This window comes from Phyllostomus discolor, chromosome 9 (assembly GCF_004126475.2).
Source record: "Phyllostomus discolor isolate MPI-MPIP mPhyDis1 chromosome 9, mPhyDis1.pri.v3, whole genome shotgun sequence".
NCBI classification, from domain to species: domain Eukaryota; kingdom Metazoa; phylum Chordata; class Mammalia; order Chiroptera; family Phyllostomidae; genus Phyllostomus; species Phyllostomus discolor.
Window position 1 is genome coordinate 96,943,799 of NC_040911.2, and position 18,983 is coordinate 96,962,781.

At 43.3% G+C, this 18,983-nt stretch overlaps 1 protein-coding gene across 1 annotated transcript in view; it reads left to right on the forward strand.

Annotated features, from left to right (window-relative positions):
- The window catches only part of ARFGEF2 (ADP ribosylation factor guanine nucleotide exchange factor 2), an 85,813-nt gene extending 66,893 nt beyond the window's left edge, over positions 1 to 18,920 (forward strand). Inside the window, exons 31-39 of the mRNA XM_028523736.2 lie at positions 768 to 903; positions 2,217 to 2,355; positions 2,464 to 2,518; positions 4,158 to 4,272; positions 7,181 to 7,311; positions 10,427 to 10,595; positions 11,555 to 11,693; positions 14,722 to 14,839; positions 15,397 to 18,920. Of these exons, the coding sequence (XP_028379537.1) occupies positions 768 to 903; positions 2,217 to 2,355; positions 2,464 to 2,518; positions 4,158 to 4,272; positions 7,181 to 7,311; positions 10,427 to 10,595; positions 11,555 to 11,693; positions 14,722 to 14,839; positions 15,397 to 15,573 (1,179 nt within the window). The 3' untranslated portion in view covers positions 15,574 to 18,920. The remainder of the gene's footprint in view (positions 1 to 767; positions 904 to 2,216; positions 2,356 to 2,463; positions 2,519 to 4,157; positions 4,273 to 7,180; positions 7,312 to 10,426; positions 10,596 to 11,554; positions 11,694 to 14,721; positions 14,840 to 15,396) is intronic.
- The last annotated feature ends 63 nt before the right edge of the window (positions 18,921 to 18,983 follow it).

Sequence of the window (18,983 nt, forward strand, 5' to 3'; positions counted from 1 at the left end):
TGTTGCAGACCACAGTGCTCCGAGCACGAGGGTGCGGGTGGTTCTTCCGCCCAGTGTTTTTGTGCCTCCCGGCTACGCGCCAGAAGTAGAGTTGATCGGATCAGACGGTCATTCCATTTTCTTAGATGTTTTGAGGAACCTGCATACAGTTTTCTGTAGTGGCCGCACCAGTTTACAGTCCCATCAACAAGTGTCCCCTTTCTCCACACCCTCGCTGGCATTTGTCTCTCGCCTTTGTGACGAAGGCCATTCTGACAGCTGTGAGGACATACCTCATGGTGGCTCTGATTTCATTTTCTTAATGATTAGTGATGTTGGGTACCTTATCATGTGGGTATTGGGCATTTCTCTATCTTTTTTGGATAACATCTGTTCATTCATTTTTAATATTTAAATTATTGGTGTATGATATATTTAGCATAACCTCATATTCATTTTTTCCAAATCATTAAAACTTTTTGTAAGTAACACTTTAACTGTTTAGTATTCTGTCATATGGGTGTACTCAATTTAATTGCCACATTGCTAGACATTAGCTTCTCCCTCTGGTTACAGTATATAAATACTAGTATATAAACATAACCTTCACCCACACATCTTTGACTTGTTATCTTTTAGGGTTCATCCCTGGAAGTGGTGTGACTGCGTCTGTGGGTGTGAACATTTATGACTGTCGACACATACTGCCAGTTGCTTCCCGGAACGGTTTGCCACTGATGTATGGGAGAGCGTGGCTCTTAAACATCGTCTTTTTACTGTTTTTCCAGAAATCAGAGTGGATGACAACAACTTGCAATCACGCACTTTATGCTATTTGTGATGTATTTACCCAGTTCTACGAAGCGTTGAATGAAGTTCTTCTTTCTGATATATTTGCACAGTTGCAGTGGTGTGTAAAACAAGGTATTCTCTGTCTCCATGTGTCGTTGGTCTTGACGTAGTCCTCCGTGAGAGCGTAACTTGTTCCGCACGTGAAAGCGTGGCCACGGTGCCAGGGAGGACGGCGGATCGCTGACTTGGTGGAAGTGACCCGGGGCGGTGAGCACACAGCGCAGTGCGCAGACGATGTGCTGGGGAGTTGTTCGTGCACCTGAGATTTATATGGTTTTGCCAACCAGTGTCACCCCAGTAAATTCGGTAAAAAGGAAAAAATAATTGGTGAAAATGTATATTTTAAAAATTTAATTAGAACATAAAAACAATCTTCCAACCAAGTCAGTTTGTCAAATATTCCTTTACAGTGGGATGTAGTTTTTTAAATATTTTAGAAGATGTACCTTTTTACATGTTATATTATTCTTTCAAACTTTTATGTGTTTGAAATTTTCTATGATAAAATGTTTTTAAAATGTACTGCCGGCCCTGACCAGGCAGCTCACTGGAAGCGTGGTCCTCATACACCAAGAGGTTGCGAGTTTGATCCCCAGTCAGGGCACATGCCAAGGTTGTAGGTTCAGTCCCTGTTGGGGCATGTAAGGGAGGCAACCTATCAGTGTTCCTTTCACATCCATGTCTACCTGCCTGTCTTTCCCCCTCCCCCCATCTTTCTCCCTCCCTCTCTCCCTCTCTTCCCCTCTTCCCCTCTTCCCCTCTCTTACCGTATTTCTCTCTAAAATAATAAAACATATCCTTCCGTGAAGATTTTTTTTAAATGTGCCATGGGAGTCAAGATCAATAGTTTTATCAGTGCACATTTTTGTTTGAGTGCTTAGCTGTTCACTTTGGTGTGTGTTAGGGAAATACCCAGGTAGCATGTTAAACTCGGGTGCCATAGGTAGTTTTGGCTTATTAGGATGAGGCTTAATTTAGATAAGTTTTCAAAAAGTGTCTCAGTTTTAAAATAGCAAATGGTAAAACAGTTGACACCTTGATGGCAAAAATTGGAAAAGTAGAGTTTGAGTGACTACATTTTTAGAGACACTGGTCAGATATTTTCCATCTCCTTTTACCATGTCTCATGTAAGAAGCCAGTTAATTAGGTGGTGAAATGTTGACCTGCTTCTGATCCCTGGCAGTAAAGCTGTGATAAGTAATTCCTGCCCTTCATAGCCTGCCTGAACCATAAAAATTCTCACGGTGCCTGTCGCAGTGCTCCTGTAATTAGCCCACAAGCCTCCGGCGGCACGTGCAGATGCATCACAGCGCGAAGCACCAGGGATCTGGTTGGAATCAAAACTGCAGTTGGAATTTAGCGATGATACTGTTTTGTCTTGCAGATAATGAGCAGTTGGCTCGGTCAGGTACAAACTGCTTAGAAAATTTAGTGATATCCAATGGAGAAAAATTCAGTCCTGACGTCTGGGATAAAACATGCAGCTGTATGATGGATATTTTCAAAACAACCATTCCACACGTGTAAGTGTTAATGTGATGGTTGGTATGTGCTTCTGTGTTCGGTGGGCGTCTTACAGCTCTGGGCTGCCTCTCACCGTGGTCGTTTTCCTCCTCTTGCGTTCTCTCCAGTTTGCTGACGTGGAGGCCTGCAGGCATGGAGGAGGATTCACCAGAAAAGCACCTGGTAAGGTTTGTCCGTTGGTTCTCTTCTCTCTGATCTCATTTTGTAGTAAAAAGAAAAGTAAGCAGCCCAAAGACTTTATGCTTTCCTGATGGGAAACAAGCAAAACAATTATAAGATCTAAAAACTGTGTGTTTATTGGTGCATTTTTTTAGAAAGTACAGAAAAGTACTGGGTTGGCCAAAAACTCCATATGGTTTTTTCTGTAAAATAGAAGACACATTTTTCACTGTCACCAGTAACTTGATTGATTTGGATATTCTTGACTATGTGGCCTATCTCCTGCTCGGCATAATGCTGACTGTTCCCAGTCACTGCCTCGATTTGGTCACCAGCAACCTCAGCTGGTCTGCCCGACCACGGAGCATCATCCAGCGGGAACCTTCTCAAACCACTTCTGACACGTCTGATCGTCGGTCACGGCACCTTCTCTACGTACACCGCAGGAATCTTTTTTTGCATTTTTACCTTCCTTGAAATAACAAAGCATAATATGCCGAAAATATAGTGTATTCCATCTTCAGTATTAAAGTGGCTATACAAAAATTCAACAATTTTAGTAATAAGTTTTTTTAAACGCACGCTGATATCACAGTTGCAATACAATCTACCAAAATTGTTTTAAATAAAATTAAAGATGATTAAGCACTACTGGAGCCACCTTACAGAGAAAAGCAAACTTTTTGACCAACCCAATGTGAAGATAGTAAGTCACCTCAATAAAACCACAAAATATTTCTTGTTCTATTCTCTGAGAGCAGCCTTTTTAGTAGTTGCGCAGTATTATTATTTGTTCAGTGAACTCTCCCATGTTGGACAGGTCGATTCTGGTACTTCGCTGCTATGACTGACCCTTCAGTGTAACTATCCTTATTTATTATCCTCCTAAGTAAAGAGTGCTTTCTATTCCACCTATGAAATAATAGTTGTTTTTGTGCAAAGCCACATGAAGTTCTAATTCACATCTCACTTTCAAATACTTTGGTTTACATGGGTGTTTGTAACATTAGCTTTTATTCCCAAATAACAAAAAGGGCGTTAGACTTCAAAAGGCATTTGGGATATAACAACTTAACCATAAAGCCCATTACTTAAACACTTTCTGGTAGGTTTTTTTCTTGTTTGTTGTTTCATTGGATAACTTTATTTTTTAATTTTTTCGATTACAGCTGACGTTCAGTGTTACATTCGTTTCGGGGGTACAGCATAGTGCTCAGACACTTACATGACTTACAGAGCGATCCCCCCAAGTCTGGTACCCCTTTGACATTGTACATAGCCATTGAACTCTGCCTTCTGTTGCCAACTTAAAAGTCAGCTGTAACACCAGTTTATTTTTTAACTAGATCTCATTAAGAATCAGTCGTGCTCATTGCTAAGTCATATGTAGAGAAACGCCCTCTAAGTCGGAATGAGAAAGCGTGAAGTTGCGATGGAGGGAGGAGTAACTGAAACTCGCAGCCTCTCCTCTGCACCCCCCGGGAGGTGCCACACGAAGCGTGCAGTGCAGTCATACCTCACGCTGAGCAAGACGCATAAGTTCAAGTGGGGCCCTGGCGTTCCGACGGGCACTGCTCTGCCCGGGTACCGCACTGCAGATGAGGAGTCGTGAACGTCGTGTTTCTCTCTGGTTCGCTTCCAGGATGTGGATCTGGACCTGCAGTCTCTAAGCAGCGTCGATAAAAACGCCTCCGAGAGGGGCCAGAGCCAGCTCTCCAACCCCACGGATGAGAGCTGGAAAGGTAGACCGTACGCAAGTAAGGCCGCTTTTTTTACTGTTTTTACTGATTTTAGATAGGTCACACACGTGACTCAGGTACCCAGAAGGCACCGAAGAGTAAACTCGGTAAGCCTTTCTTCCGCACCGTGCCTGGGTCTGCCGGTTCCTTCCTGTCTGGCAGCCAGTGCACCAGCTTCTTATGCGCCCCCAGAGACATTCGTTTACATGCCAGAAATGCACATCCACACACACACAAATGCATGTATTTACAAAATATGAATTCTCTTCTCCTTTTTGTGCAGTTGTAGAATACTATGCATTATGTTTTCACTTAATATATCTTAGAGCTCCTTCAAAATCAATACTTGACGACCTCTCACATCGTTCTGTACTGTTGTACATTATTCCAGGCTTGAGATGTGCTGCTCTGTGCTTAATTAGGTCCATACCAGTGGACGTTTACACTATTCCGGCTTATTTCCTGTCACGGACAGTGTTGCCCGAATCACCTAACACATGTGTCATTTGTGAATTTTCCTGTACAATAAATTCTTGGTAATAGGATTGCTGAGTTAACAGATAAGTGCACTTGCCACTTTGACAGATAATTTCAGATTGCTGCCCAGCAAGGTCATACCCCTTTACATGACCTTTGGGAGCATCTAGGTGATGTTTGGTATATCTGGAGACATTTTAATGTGCAGCTTTCTAATTATGAGTGACACTGAGCCATTTGTAAGATGTTTAAGTATTTTTTTTCTCTGAAGTATCTGTTCATAATTGTTGCTCATTTTGTATTGACTGTTGCTCTTTTTTTTATTGATTTGGGGGAGTTCTTTATGTTTCAGAGATCCCTTTCGTGGATACTAGTTTCAAATTACTTTTTCAACTTGTGGCTTAATGTGGCTTATGGTATTACTACTATGTGTCAAAAAAAGATAGGTGTACAGCCCTGGCCTGTGTGGCTCAGTTGGTTGGAGCATTATCCTGTAACTGAAAGGTTGCAGGTTTGACTCCCAGCCAGGGCACATGACACATACCTAGGTTGCGGGTTTGATCCCTGGTTTGGGAACATGTGATCCCTGGTTCAGACGCGGGGTCTGGGCATGTCAATTCCAGTCCAGGGAGGCAACCAATCAGTGTTCCTGTCTCACATCGATATGTTTCTCTCTCTCCCTTCCTGTCTCTCTGAAAGCAATGAAAAAAAAATCTCCTTGGGTGAGGATTAAAAAAAAATAGGTTTGCCAGTTGCTGCGAACCAAGCACTACACTGTGTATTTCACGTGTGTGGCCTCCTGTAGTCCTTACGCTAGTCCCCTGAGGTGGTACTATTTTACATTTGGGCGGCCTGGGACTTAACGCTGGTGGCATGGCCCACAGTATGTAGTAGAGTTGTGATGCAGGCACACTTTGGCCGACTGGGAAGTCGGAACTAACTGTTCTGGTGTGAGCCTGCTCTTTTAAAAGTCGTGTGCCCGTTGTTTTTCTTCATAACAGACTCGCTCTTCTGCACATGCCCGGCTGCGGGCATTAACATGACCATTGACTTCGGAAGCAGCACGTTAGACAAGCCACGTGTGTAATTATCTTCTGTGGGCATAAAAACTAATCACCCTTGAAATCCATTAAAAAGGCACTGTGCTGGAGACTGACACACTGTCCCCAGTACTGCGGCACACCGGTTCCCCTCGGTGAGTCCGTGAGCCCATAAGCCCTGCTGCCTCATCGGCTCCAGTTAAAGGGCTGGCTGGTGTGCAGGGGACACGTGCCGGGCCACTCTCAGTGCAGCACAACGCCTGGACTCCGAGAGATGACCGGGACTTGGACCCCTGCCGTCCCTCCAGGGACCAGTGTCTGTCTCCCCATCTCCCAGCTCAGTCTCCCTCCGGGCTCCACCTCGGTGAGCGGAGCAGCGTGCAGAATCTCTTAGGCCAGTTGTGCTGTTTCTCCCCTTGTTTCCATTTTTGGCCCAAGACAGCACAACTGAATTGGTATATGTCACAACTTTGCAACTCCACTGTGTTCCTCTTTAACTAAAGGGACCTCTGCTTGGGGGTCTTGTTATATAACATCACAGCCTCTCTCAAAAACTTGGCGATGACCCATCGTCCTTGTTTGCCATCACTAAACACTCATTTACTGTTTTTTTCACATTCTGATTCTACAACAACAAGTTGAAGAAGAAATCTCTACTTGCACTGCAGTGCAGTCAGCCGCCCCCTGTGAAGTGCCTGCCATGGGCTGCCCCCGAGCCCAGGGGTGGACAGAAGAGGTGGACGCAGAACTAGTCCCAGTCTAGTCGGTAGGCAGAAGCCACACCAATAATTTGAACAGGGGAAATTCTACATAAAAAACTGTTAACTAGTCAAAGATGGCTAACCAATAAAAGACGTAGAAGAGGATGCAGAAGTTTTCTTTTTGCATCCAAGGCAGTCCTGCCTCCAAGGCAGACGGAAGGCAATCCAGAACTAAGAACTAAGTGAGCCCCGCCCTTCAAGACTGAGGTTCAGACCTGTTTGGAGAGTCTGGCCACCGCAGGAACCTGTGGCCGGTGCGGGGGCACAGTCCCGAGCTGCCCCGTAGGTGGGGCCTGTCCGGAGACGCCACAGCTGACTCCTCTCCTCCGTCAGGCCTTTGTTCACACAGCACCCTTGCAGAGGACCCTTTCCTGACCAGAGTGTTTCAACACGCAACCCCACCCTGACGCCGTCCCTACTTTATCCCCACCCCCGCCTCACGTCCTCATCGGCCAACACACTCCATCGTACACTTACACATCCTCTTCATCGTCTGTCTCTGCCAGGGGGCGTATTCGTTTCCATCCAGCTTCCTCATTGTTAGGCCACGGTGTCAGGAGCCATGCCTGCACATAGTAGGAGCCCAGGGAATGTTTATCCAAAACTGGCTGAATCATTATTAGGGTTAATCTTTATCATCTAATATAGATCAGAAACTGTTTGCCAGCCTCCTCATCAAGTGTGTGGTCCAGTTGGAATTGATACAGACCATTGACAATATCGTGTTCTACCCGGCAACAAGCAAAAAGGAAGATGCAGAGCACATGGTGGCTGCCCAGGTAATAAGAGCAGGCCTCGAGAGGGGCACCCTTGTCCGTGGGGAGGTGGCACAGGTGGCGGGGGTGTGCTGGAGCCAGCTCGTGCCGGCCTGCGAGAGCCCACCAGGCCCGTCTCTTCCCCAGCCCGCGTTCAACAGCGTGTTGGTGGTTTGACATTGGCTGGGATGGAAGTGTCTGTAGCACAGAAATCAGCGAACACGAAAACCAGGGCTTCTTTTTTTCTTTCATTCCCCAGAGAGCCAGTTTACCTGCATACCACTGTTCAGGTGCCAGCCCTGCCTTGAATGTTATTAACCATGGGCACTATTCCTCATAATTGGTGTCTAATTTAACCATAAGTAACCGAGAGGGAAATACATATGGACGACAGTACTAGTTTTTCCTTGAGAAAGATCACTTTTTGTTTTGTACATATAATCTATATACATGGTATTCTTGGAAATAGAGAATAAGTGTCCAAAATATGGACAATTACCTTACACCTTGGGACACAAATTTAAGTCCTTCAGGGGCCAGCATGGGGCAGGCTGGTGGGACTGTGACAGAGAGCTCCAGGCTAGGCAGAGCTGAGGCCACCCCCCAGCTTTGGAGGTCAGGGGTGTTGTGTTAAGTCAGAACGGTCTCCCAGCTTTCAAGAGGAACCAGAATCAAGACTTTTTTTTCATTTGGGAAATCACCTTTTTAAGTGTTGTAATTGCTGATGAACAAAACACATCTGTGGTCTAGATCCAGCCCAAAGGCTTTAAAAAAATGTTTTTAAGGGTACACTTTGGTGGTTTTAGAGTATTCATAAAGTTATGCAGACATCACAGCTGTCTAATTACAGAATACTTTTTGTCACTGCAAAAGGGAGCGCCCTAACCATTAACAGTCGCTTCCCATTCCCCTCTGGCTCCAGCCCTTAGCAACAGCTCATCGAATCTACTTTCTGTCTCTATGTACAATATTTGCCTAACCTGGATATTTCCTATTAACGGAATCACATAATAAGTGAGCTTTGATGTCGGGCTTCTTTAACTTAGCATAATGTTTTCCAATTTCATCCATGTTGTGGCCCGTGCAAGTACTTCATTATTTTTATACATGACTGAATAATATTCCGTTGTATGGCTATACCAACTTTTGTGTTTATCCATTCATCAGCTGATGGACATTTGGGTTTTTTGCATTGTCTGGCTATTTTGAATAATTCTGCTATGAACATTTGCAAGTAAGTTTTCATGTGGACATATGTTTTTAATTCTCCTGAGTACATCTCTAGGAGTGGAACTGCTGAATCATATGGTAACTCTAAGAGTACCTTTTTGAGGAATTGATGGACTGTTTCCAAAGCAGCTGCACTATTTTACATTCCCATCAGCAGTGTATGAAGATTCCAGTTTCTTCACATCCTCACTAATGGTGGTTACTGTCTTTGTAAAAAATTATTACAGTCACGCCAGTGGGTGTGTGAAGGGGTGTCATTGTGGTTTTGATTTTTGTTTCCCCAATGACTGATCATACCGAGCATCTTCTGTGCTTCTTGGCCATTTCTATATCTTTGGAGAAAGGTGTGTTCAAATCCTTTGCCCACTTTTAAATTGGGTTATTTATCTTTTTATTGCTGAACTGCGGAATTGTACGAGTTTTTACATATTCTGGATACTGGGTCCTTGTCAGATATGTTTGCAACTGTTTTTCTCCCATTCTGTGCATTTTCTTTTCAGTTCCTTGACGGTGTCCTTTGAAACCCAAAAGTTTTTAATTTTAGTTAAAAAGTTCAACTTACTGTTCTTCTTTAGCACTTATACTTTTAGTGTTAGACCTAGTAAAACATTGCCTAATGCAGGTCACAAAGGTTTAGGGCTGTGTTTTCTCTTAAGAGTTTGATCATTTTAGATCTTATATTTAGGTCTTCAATCCATTTTTTACCTAATTTTTTCTATATAGTGGTAGTTAAGGGGTTTACCTTTTGTTTTTTTGCACATGGATATCCGGCCATCCCAGCACCCTTTGTTTTAAAGACAGTTTCTCCCCAGTGAGTTATTCTGGCACCAGCGTCGGAAATTACTCGGCCATAAATACAAGGACTGATTTCTGTACTCTCAGTTCGGTGTCATGGATCTGTATGCCTGTCTTTATGCCCATTACCACACTGCCTCGATTACTGCAGCTTTTTACTAATTTTTGAAATTGGGAAATAGGAGTCTTCCAACTCTGTGGTGCTTTTTAAAAAAACTTTTTTGTAAGAGTTTGAGTCAAAATGATGACATTGCCAGGAAGCAAGATCTCAAATGCTCTTCTTTTTTCAAGATATTTTGCTACTCTGTGTCACTTGCATTTATTTACACATGAATATTAAGATCAGCTCGTCAATTTCTGCAAAGAAGTCAGCTGGGATTTTGATAAGGATTGTGTCAACTGTAGATCAATTTGGAGAGTATTGCAAACTCTGCCCCTTTTGTCCTTTCGTAACTCTGGCTTCTGAGGAGAGTGGGGCCCGTGCCTTGAGGGCTCAAGAAATATAAAATCCCCGATTAGATCTCCCATTTTAGGCAACATGCACAATAAAAAGATTCTAGCATTTCACACCTGTCTTTATGAGTTTTTTTCCTTCATATTTGAAAACACAGTTGTTGAGCTTAAACTCCTCGGTCACCTGATGAAGCTCAGTAGTCCACCTGGACCCCAGCTGGGCTTTGCTTAACAACCCAGCAAAGCCCAGTTGGTCCAAACCCCAGTTGGACCCCAGTGAGTATGTTTTGAGACTTAAACCTTCTATCACAGTATTACTGTTTGATTTCGTCATTTTCCAACTTCTTTATAAGATAAAGAGGACAGCACAATCCCGTAGTGAAACAGCAGGAGAAACACACACTTCTGTTCACGCTGTGAAGGCAGTACTGACAAATCCGAAACTTTGGCCAGCAAAGCCCACCATCATGCAGGAGCTCAGTGTACTCTCTCCCCAGCCAGAGAGCAGAGCCTGAATGGGAAATAGTTGCAAGTGTTGAGGAATAAAGTCTGTTTTACACAGCGGATGAGTTTTGGAGAGTTATGACTGCCTTTGTCTGAGATCACAATGCCTGGAATCCCTCCATCTCCTGTACTTAGCTCTCTGTCCTCCCCGCTCTAGCAAGACACGCTGGATACGGACATCCACATAGAGACGGAGGATCGGGGCATGTACAAGTGCATGTCTTCCCAGCACCTCTTCAAGCTGTTGGACTGCTTGCAGGAGTCCCACTCATTCTCAAAAGCCTTCAATTCCAATTACGAGCAGCGGACTGTCCTGTGGCGAGCAGGTAAGGACACACAGGCGACCGGACAGTGGCCACAGAAGTCATCATCCTAAAACCTTAACACCTTTGGGAGAGTCCTGATGCTGTAGATGTAGCTGGGATAACTCACCAGGTATTTTCATGCTTGAGGGGGAAAGAAGGGAAATGCTGGATAGATGTTATCCCTCTACCAGGAACACTGCCTGGCACGTGGGAGATTCTCAGTAAGTTTTTGATGGGAAAACAAATTGAAAGAGAATTGAATTGATGTAGCACGTCAAAAAATGTTACATTAGATTAAAGTTATGTAGTTAAACGTGATGATACAATAAGTGTGGTAGTCTAGGAAAAACAGAAAGCACTCATACATTTTTCTGAAGCTTTTAGGGATTCTCTCTCTTTTCCACCTCCAAAAATACAGACACAAATCCTCGGGTGATGGTTGGAGGCTCAGTTTTTGAGCTGTTACACAAAAGTGACACTTTATATTTTTTGTATTGTTATTATCCCCAAATGCCTATTTGAACCAAGAATTTTTTAATCTAATTTTTCTCTGTGACTTTAAAACATCTAGATGTGCTGTGTCTTTGGCTGTAATAAGGTCTCACCCATGAGAGTGGTTTACGCATCTCTGCTTGCTTGGTAGTGCTTTCAGAAAATGTGTTCTTGTGTGTGCTCTGTGGGGAAAAACCTCGTGACAGCCAGAATTCTTAAGAACTATTACACTTGACAAGCTGACGCAGATGGCTCCAGCAGCGAGCGGGCAGGGTCTGAGGGGAGACGAGTTCGGGGCGGTGGGGACGAGGTGTGTCCTGCAGCCAGGGCGAGCTGTCTGGCTGCCTTTGCCTGCTGTCACCGTTGAGCTGTATTAAGAATGTGAGCGGTTCAGGTATTTTTTTTTTAAGTAACTAGATTAGGTTCCTAGAAGATTTTCAGCATTAACCTAGAAGTGTACACAATTTCAGTGACTCTCTGATCTGCAGGTTTTAAGGGCAAGTCTAAGCCCAATCTTCTAAAACAAGAAACCAGCAGCCTGGCCTGTTGTCTGAGGATCCTGTTCCGAATGTATGTTGATGAGAACCGCAGGGATTCCTGGGAAGAAATACAGCAGCGACTTTTAAAGTAAGAACGTTGGTTTCCAATTAAAATTTCTCATCTGTAACACATGACAGCAATGCTGTGAATGGGAAAGGGCAGGAGTAAAGTGCCTACGCGCCGATGCCCTCTCAAACTGTTTTCCTTTGTGTTTTTTCCTTCTCTTTGGTGACTTTTCTCTTTTCCATTTTTTAAAGTTTTTTTCTGATTTGATTAGAAGATCTAATAAAATACAACTCAGTGCTTAATTCATTAAAATGTAATATGATTTTATTTTTTTAGTTGAAAGACAGAAACAGCAATTTGTAGTTCCAGTTACTTTACTTGTGCACCCGTTGGTTGCTTCTTGTACGCGCCGTGGCTGGAGATCAAACCCACAACCTTGGCGTATCAGGATGATGCTGTAACCAACTGAGCTACCCAGCCAGGTCCTTTTTGCTGACTTTTCCATTTCATGTTTCTTAATACCCTTACCACAGCAGGGCCTCATTTCTTCAATTTATAAATTTCTTAAGGTACAGAAACGTGAGCAGTGAAAAGTGCTCTGAACTCAGAGCCAACAGGCCCGGAGAGAAGTCCTTGCTAGGTTCTCTTTCGAGCAGTGTCAGCCGTAACACCCCATCGTTTTTCCTTTCCAAGAGGAATGTATTAGAGGCACACGGATACCAGAATGCATTGCTTTGGTTACGGGTAGACAGGGGATGCCATTGAGAGATCCCCGGACAGAAAAGTAGATGTTTGCCACCCAGCTTCTCGGGCAGCTGCGAGGGAGATGTTGTGTCTGCGCCCCCTGACACCTGTAAGATCTGGAGACGGTGACGAGCGCTGCTGCCCATGTGCACCGTGTGATGAGCCGCACGCTGCAGCCCTGCTGGTGGGGAGTGCCGTGGGGATCTTTCAGGACATCAGGAGGCATTATATACATATCGGGAACTGAGAAATGTTCAGTGTCGTTGAGTCAGTGATTCCACTGCTACGGAATCTATTTAAGAAAATATCTTAAAAATAAGAACCAGGATTCCCACACGTAATATCAATTGCCGACTAACTTATAAAGAGAAAAAAAATTAAAAACAGCTTAACTATGAAATTAATTTACAGTATAACCTATGATAGAATACTATCATGCAGCCATTAAAAACCAGCAAAGTGTTCATTTAGAATGGAAGGGCAGATTCAAGTGCTTCCCAGATAAGGTCGGGTTAAAGGAATTCATCATCACCAAGCCTTTACTATATGAAATGTTAAAGGAACTTATCTAAGAAAAAGAAGATTAAGACTAAGAACAGTAAAATAACAACAAACTCACAACTATCAACAAATGAACCTAAAAGAAAAAACAAACAACGAAAACAAAAACTAAGCAAACAATTAGGACAGGAACAGAATCAGCGAAGTGGAGATCACACGGAGGGATTTCAATGGGGCAGGGGAAGGGAGGAATGGGGGAAAAGGTACAGGGAAGAAGAAGCATAATTGGCAGGCATAAAATAGATGGGGAGGCTCAAAAATGGTATAGGAAACAGAGAAGTCAAAGAACTTACATGTACAACCCATGGACATGAACTAAGGGGAGAATGTTGGAGGGTTGGGGGGTGCAGGGCAGAGGGGATATAAAGGGAGAAATTGGGAAAACGGTAATAGCATAATCAATAAAATATACTTAAAAATAAAAATAAAATCTTTTTAAAAAATGAAACAAATAAAATTTTTAAAAAGCTAAAAAAAAAAAGCGGTGGCGGGGGGTTTGCCCTGGCTGGTGTGGCTCAGTGGATTGAGCACAAGCCTGTGAACCAAAGGGTCGCCAGTTTGATTCCCAGTCAGGCACGTGCCTGGGTTACAGGCCAGGTCTGCAGTTGGGGACACGTGAGGGGCAACCTCACATTGATGTTTCTCTCCCCCTTTTTCTCCTTCTCTTCCCTTCTCTCTAAATAAATAAATAAAATCTTTTTAAAAATTAAAACATAAAATCTAAAAAATAAATAAAAATTAAGGTTTTCTCTGAGTGAAGGGGGACAAAGGGGGAAAATCAGGACAAGTGTAATAGCATAATCAATGAAATATATTTTTTTTAATTAAAGTTTTAAAAAATAATTTTCCTTGATGTGGAAATCAGTAAGTCTCACCACAAAAAAGCAGCATGTAGCACTACATATACTTACGATTGTTGGCAGTGATTTTTTTTTTAATCATAGACAAAGAAGCTGGAAGGATATATGCCAAGCTCTTGTGTGGCCCCTTCGGGCAATGGAGTATGGGTATTTTCCTCCTTTATGCTTGTACATACTTTTCAGCCGTCTCACAGTGAGAATATATGACTGACGAGTCATAAACATAAAAGAAAGGGACATAAGTAGCTCATTTCACCTTAAATGAAACCCTAAAGAGAGGTACCTACATAGTCGTGTAAAGTTTCTCTACAGAAGGTACATAAATGGTAAGTTTTGCTGCGTAACGTGTAAAAAGTCAGCAGTTGGCCCAGGCTGGTGTGGCTCAGTGGATTGAGCACTGGCCTGCAAACTGGAGGGTTGCCAGTTCCATTCGTGGTTGGGGCCCAGGTCTGGGCTGTGGGCCGGGTCCCCTGTCAGGGGCCTGCAGGAGGCAACCAATCAGTGTTTCTCTCCCTCTCTTTCTCCCTCCTTTTCCCTCTCTCCAAAAATCAATAAATAAAACCTTTTAAAAAATAATAAATAAAATAGTTAGCAATTGTATGTGATACAAGGAGAGAAAGGTAGGATATAATTAACTATGGAAAATAAGCCCTGTGCCTTTTGTGCTGCAGACACTGATTGAGTCTGGCTATGTGCCTCGTCTGAGCTCAGCTGCCATTAAACATACTTGGTTCATTTAATTTTCACAACAGCTCCTTGAGTTCAGTACAATTATTTAACCCCATTTTATAGCTGAGAAAACTGAGGCTCAACAATTTGCTCAAAGTGGCACAGCCAGAGCAGGTGCCGGTAAATACTCATTGTGAGAATAAAGCGTTCTCCACTCCGGCAGGACGTGAGGTGTTGCTCTCTTGTTCCACGTGCCCCTTCTCCGCTTCTTGCAGCGTGTGCAGTGGAGCCCTTGCCTATTTCATCACGGTGAACTCGGAAAGCCATCGGGAGGCCTGGACAAGTCTCCTGCTGTTACTGCTAACAAAAACCCTCAAAATAAACGATGAAAAGGTATAAACAAACTGTTGTCTCCACTAGGACATAGGTTTGGGCTGGCTTTTTCCTCAGAGTTGGAGGTAACTGTTTTCTGAATTCTTCCGAGGACGGTTCCATAGCTAGCACCGGCCTAGAGGCATTGGAGGGAAGTTAGTTCAGTACTGACAGTGGACGTCTTGGGTTCTTGGGGCTTTTTCTCTCAAGGAGCAGGGGCTGAGGACGGCTGGGGTTGAGCCCAGGCTGGTGCCCTTAAACGGCCATGGCAGTGTTCGGGGAGGCTGCGTTGGAGGGGGCCTGAGAGCGGGCAGCACTGGTGTAGACCTGGGATCTCGGCTTTACTAAAACTAAAGTTAACTTTGGTGGCAAGGCTCTCCCTAAATAATTTGTGTTTGGAGTTAAAATATAATGAAGTTTTAATTGGCAAATTTTTTGCACCAACTTTCTAATAGCAAATAGCAAGAAAAAAACACCAGTGTTGCAAGAAGTTCCAGGGTGAGATGAATGCTTTTGAAAAAATATTGCCAAAAAATAGTTCGATGTCTTAACTCTCTATCTTTCTCTCCCCGCTCAAGTTCAAAGCACATGCTTCAAAGTACTACCCCTACTTGTGTGAAATCATGCAGTTTGACCTGATTCCTGAGCTTCGAGCCGTTCTGCGGAAGTTCTTCCTACGGATAGGTGTTGTGTTTAAGATATGGATTCCAGAAGAGCCATCACAGGTGCCAGGGACCCTGTCACCAACGTGGTAGCCCTGGCCCCTGCGGGACCCTGCTGCTTCTCTGCAGAATGTCCACCATGCCACCTCTGCCCGGCACTCGTCTCCTGAAGGAGCAGCTCATGGAAACAAGGAGTCAGCATCTTGGAGCCCGGAATGGTCTGGATAAAGATGGCCTCTGCGCTGGTCCCCGTAGAGCCCCTGACCGAGGCGTGGGGTTAAATGGCTGCACACCCAGCCGACGCAGTAGGTGGGGGGTCTGTCTCATCTCTGTCATTCCATTTTACTGCTTGAACTGTCTGTCGGACCCGTCGCTGCACACGCTGGCCTCTCCCAGGAAAGTCCTGCGACTGCCTGTGAGAGTCTCGTCGGAGGAGCTGCTCCGAGAAGATACTGGACACGGCTGTGTAGGTTTGTGGTTGTTAGAGAGTCTGTTAATAAAATTTCTTGTAACGGCGAAGCGCCACCTAAAACATGCTGGGTTTGTGTCGTGTGAGTGTGTTACAGAAGTGGGAGTGTCCTTGTCGGTGGTGAGTCCGCTGTAGTTAGAGTAGTCGGGGAAAGGTAGGGGACAGAAGGGTTTTCTTCTCCCATTTCATTTTTGTCTGAGTGATTTTTAAAGTATTTTACAAAAATATATTATTGAAGATTTGATTGAAGGCAGAGTTTAGTAAGTAAGTTAGAATTAAGAGCTTGCAAGGTTAAAGAAAATGCAGTGCCTCCTGATTCTCCGTTTTAGGAACTTGGGGAGAAAACATCTACAGGAAAAAGTAAAAAAAATGAATGAGAATGATTAGCCTTCCTGGAAGTATTTGTGGTGGGTGGGTATTAAATTAAAATTTCTAGAACACATTGTCCATCTCACACCCCAAAATCTAATATATGAAAGTAGTAACAAAAAGGAAGTAGTAATTTAATGGAGTTAATTTATATTTGAGTGAACTTGTTCCTTTTACCTCAGAATAGTGAGGGTACCAATTGTTAGTATCCCTGCTCTGCACGGGCCCCACCCAAGGGCCCTCGAGAGAGGGTTGGGGGCGTGCGCGAGAAGGGTGGCTTTGCGAACCTCCTCAGGCACATGTCGTGTGTCAGACTAGAGCACAGCTGATCTGTGACCTTGGCAGGAGGTGACATGTGCCCAGTGCTTCTGTTAATCTGAGCTGAGGAGCTGAATTCTTTGCAAGGTTAGATTCCGAGGCCCTTTTTATGTTAATGATGGTGCAATATTTGTAGCTGCAGAAGTGAATACTGATGCACCTTATGCAAAAGTGGGCGGTATACAAACGTGGCCCGAAGCCTGCAAGCACTGTATCTGGAAGTTAATTTATTCTGAGTCCAGGAGAGAGAGAACACACTCTCCATTCTCTGCCCTCATCCTCTGCTCGCCTAGAGCAGCATTCAGCACTAGCAGAAGTGTTAACACAGAGTTGTTAAAGCATTCAGACTTCTACCTATGTCCTTTAGTCCTGTAATTGGATTGTATTGTTGTCAACTCTGGTGCCTTAGAAGTTAGTAAGTTGGGAACCTATCTATAAAATCAAATTATTTTTTTTTTTATAGAGAAGGATTTCTGGTGCTTTTGTTTACCAAGAAACCAATTTCTTAAATGTTTTTGTTTTTAATGGCCTTGAGAAATGTTTGGTTCGGGCCAGCAGTATGTTGTCTACTTTTCTTTCCCTAAAAGTGTTTTCATTTCTTTACCAAAGAAAAAAAAGCAAGTTTATGTTTCTACGTTATTTACATACACTTAGGAGGGGCTATATAACTTAGCAGGAAGGGACCTCGGGAGAGTATTTTACTGTGAATGGAGAATGTTAGCACACTTGACTGACTGGTCTTGGATCCAGTACACCTTGACCCCGCATCGTGGAGGCTGTGTTCTAAGACTTGACTCCCTGGTCCTGTGGTTCGTCACAGCCTCAGCAGGTCAGCCATCCCCACCGACGTTTGTATTCAAGGTGGAAATGGGGGCACGCGTGTCTGTTACGTTTTCTGTACAGCTGCATTCCTGATTGAGATTTTTCCTTTCCTTCAGAGGTTGTCATGTCACATTTTCTTCATCAAAGGTGAGTGCAGGACTTTACCAGTATATTCCTGCCTCCTCTTTAATTTTTGTCTCCTTTTGCAGAGTAAGAAATGCTATAGCACACTTTGTTACATGCCAAAACATTCAGGTTTCATTTCTTTTTAACTTTGTCTTTTAAATGATTCAGTTTTATGAATGAGGCATTTGAATTGTACCAGCACGGACTTTTAAAAACTGGATGTAAAACCGTTTGGGGTGGTTTTTCTCATCGGCGGACTGGACCTGCAGAAGCAGTCCCTTGCCTCCAGTAATAAGCCATTCGGCCTGAATCCGCTTAGTGAGTAACTCTGTTTTGTCTCCTGATCCACGCTGCTCGTGCCCCTCAAACACTAGTGACGGTGTGTGTGACTCGGCAGTACCACACCAGGACCCCACCTGTTATTAACAAAGTCCAGGGAGAAGAGAGAAGCATTTCCAAGGCCTTATTTCTTTCTCAGAATGCTTTACGTGTTGGTTATATGTGCTAGGTCTCTAGAGAGTTTTTATTTGTTACAGTACTGCTGCTTTGAGCGATTTTGTTTTTCTTCATTGTCCTTTATGGAAATCACCAGCTTTGGTATCTTAACAACAAACAGGTGGGAGATGTTATTTCAAAAATGCATCTTCAGACTCAAACACACTTTTTCCCTGATACTCCTCGCGTACAACCAAAGAACATATGCTATGGGAATTGTATAACATCTGGAAACACAGCATTTTCCCCTGACAGGTGACTTTTGTACAAGACGCAAAGAAAAAAAACCCTGAGGTTTTTTGTTCTTTTGTGATTATGGCTATACATTTAGTAGTCTTTAATAGTTATTAAAGGAGCCTGTAACACAAGTATGACCATCGTGTTCAAATGTTTGTTGTTATGATGCAAATGGATATTGGTTTAAACAGACGCTGGACTCTTGATACTGCATTTTCTGAATTCTCTTCCCATATTTGTGTTACGGTAGACATATCTGAAACGCACATCCTGGAGTTTTCTGTCAGCAGCTTTGTAGTTTGGGAAACAAAGAAACCAAAGCTGAGTATTTAAAAGAATGAATATATCTGGAAATCCTTGCTTTCCAAAAAAGACACTCATCAAAGGTGTAGTTTTCCTCAGTGTTCTAATTTTTAAAAAATTTTATCTGCATATTTGCATCAAATATTTCTTTATGTGCAAAATGTATGTTTTACCTCCTTAAAATGCCTAAGCGTTAATAGCTACTTTTGTTTAATCTATACATGATGATTAAGTGCATTTAATATTGGTAATTTAATGAAAAGCATTCCTTGCCCAATGGATGTATACATTTTTGAAAGAATAAGCAGAATTATATAACATAAAATGCTATGTAAAGTTTTCTATGTAAAAATATTATGTATAA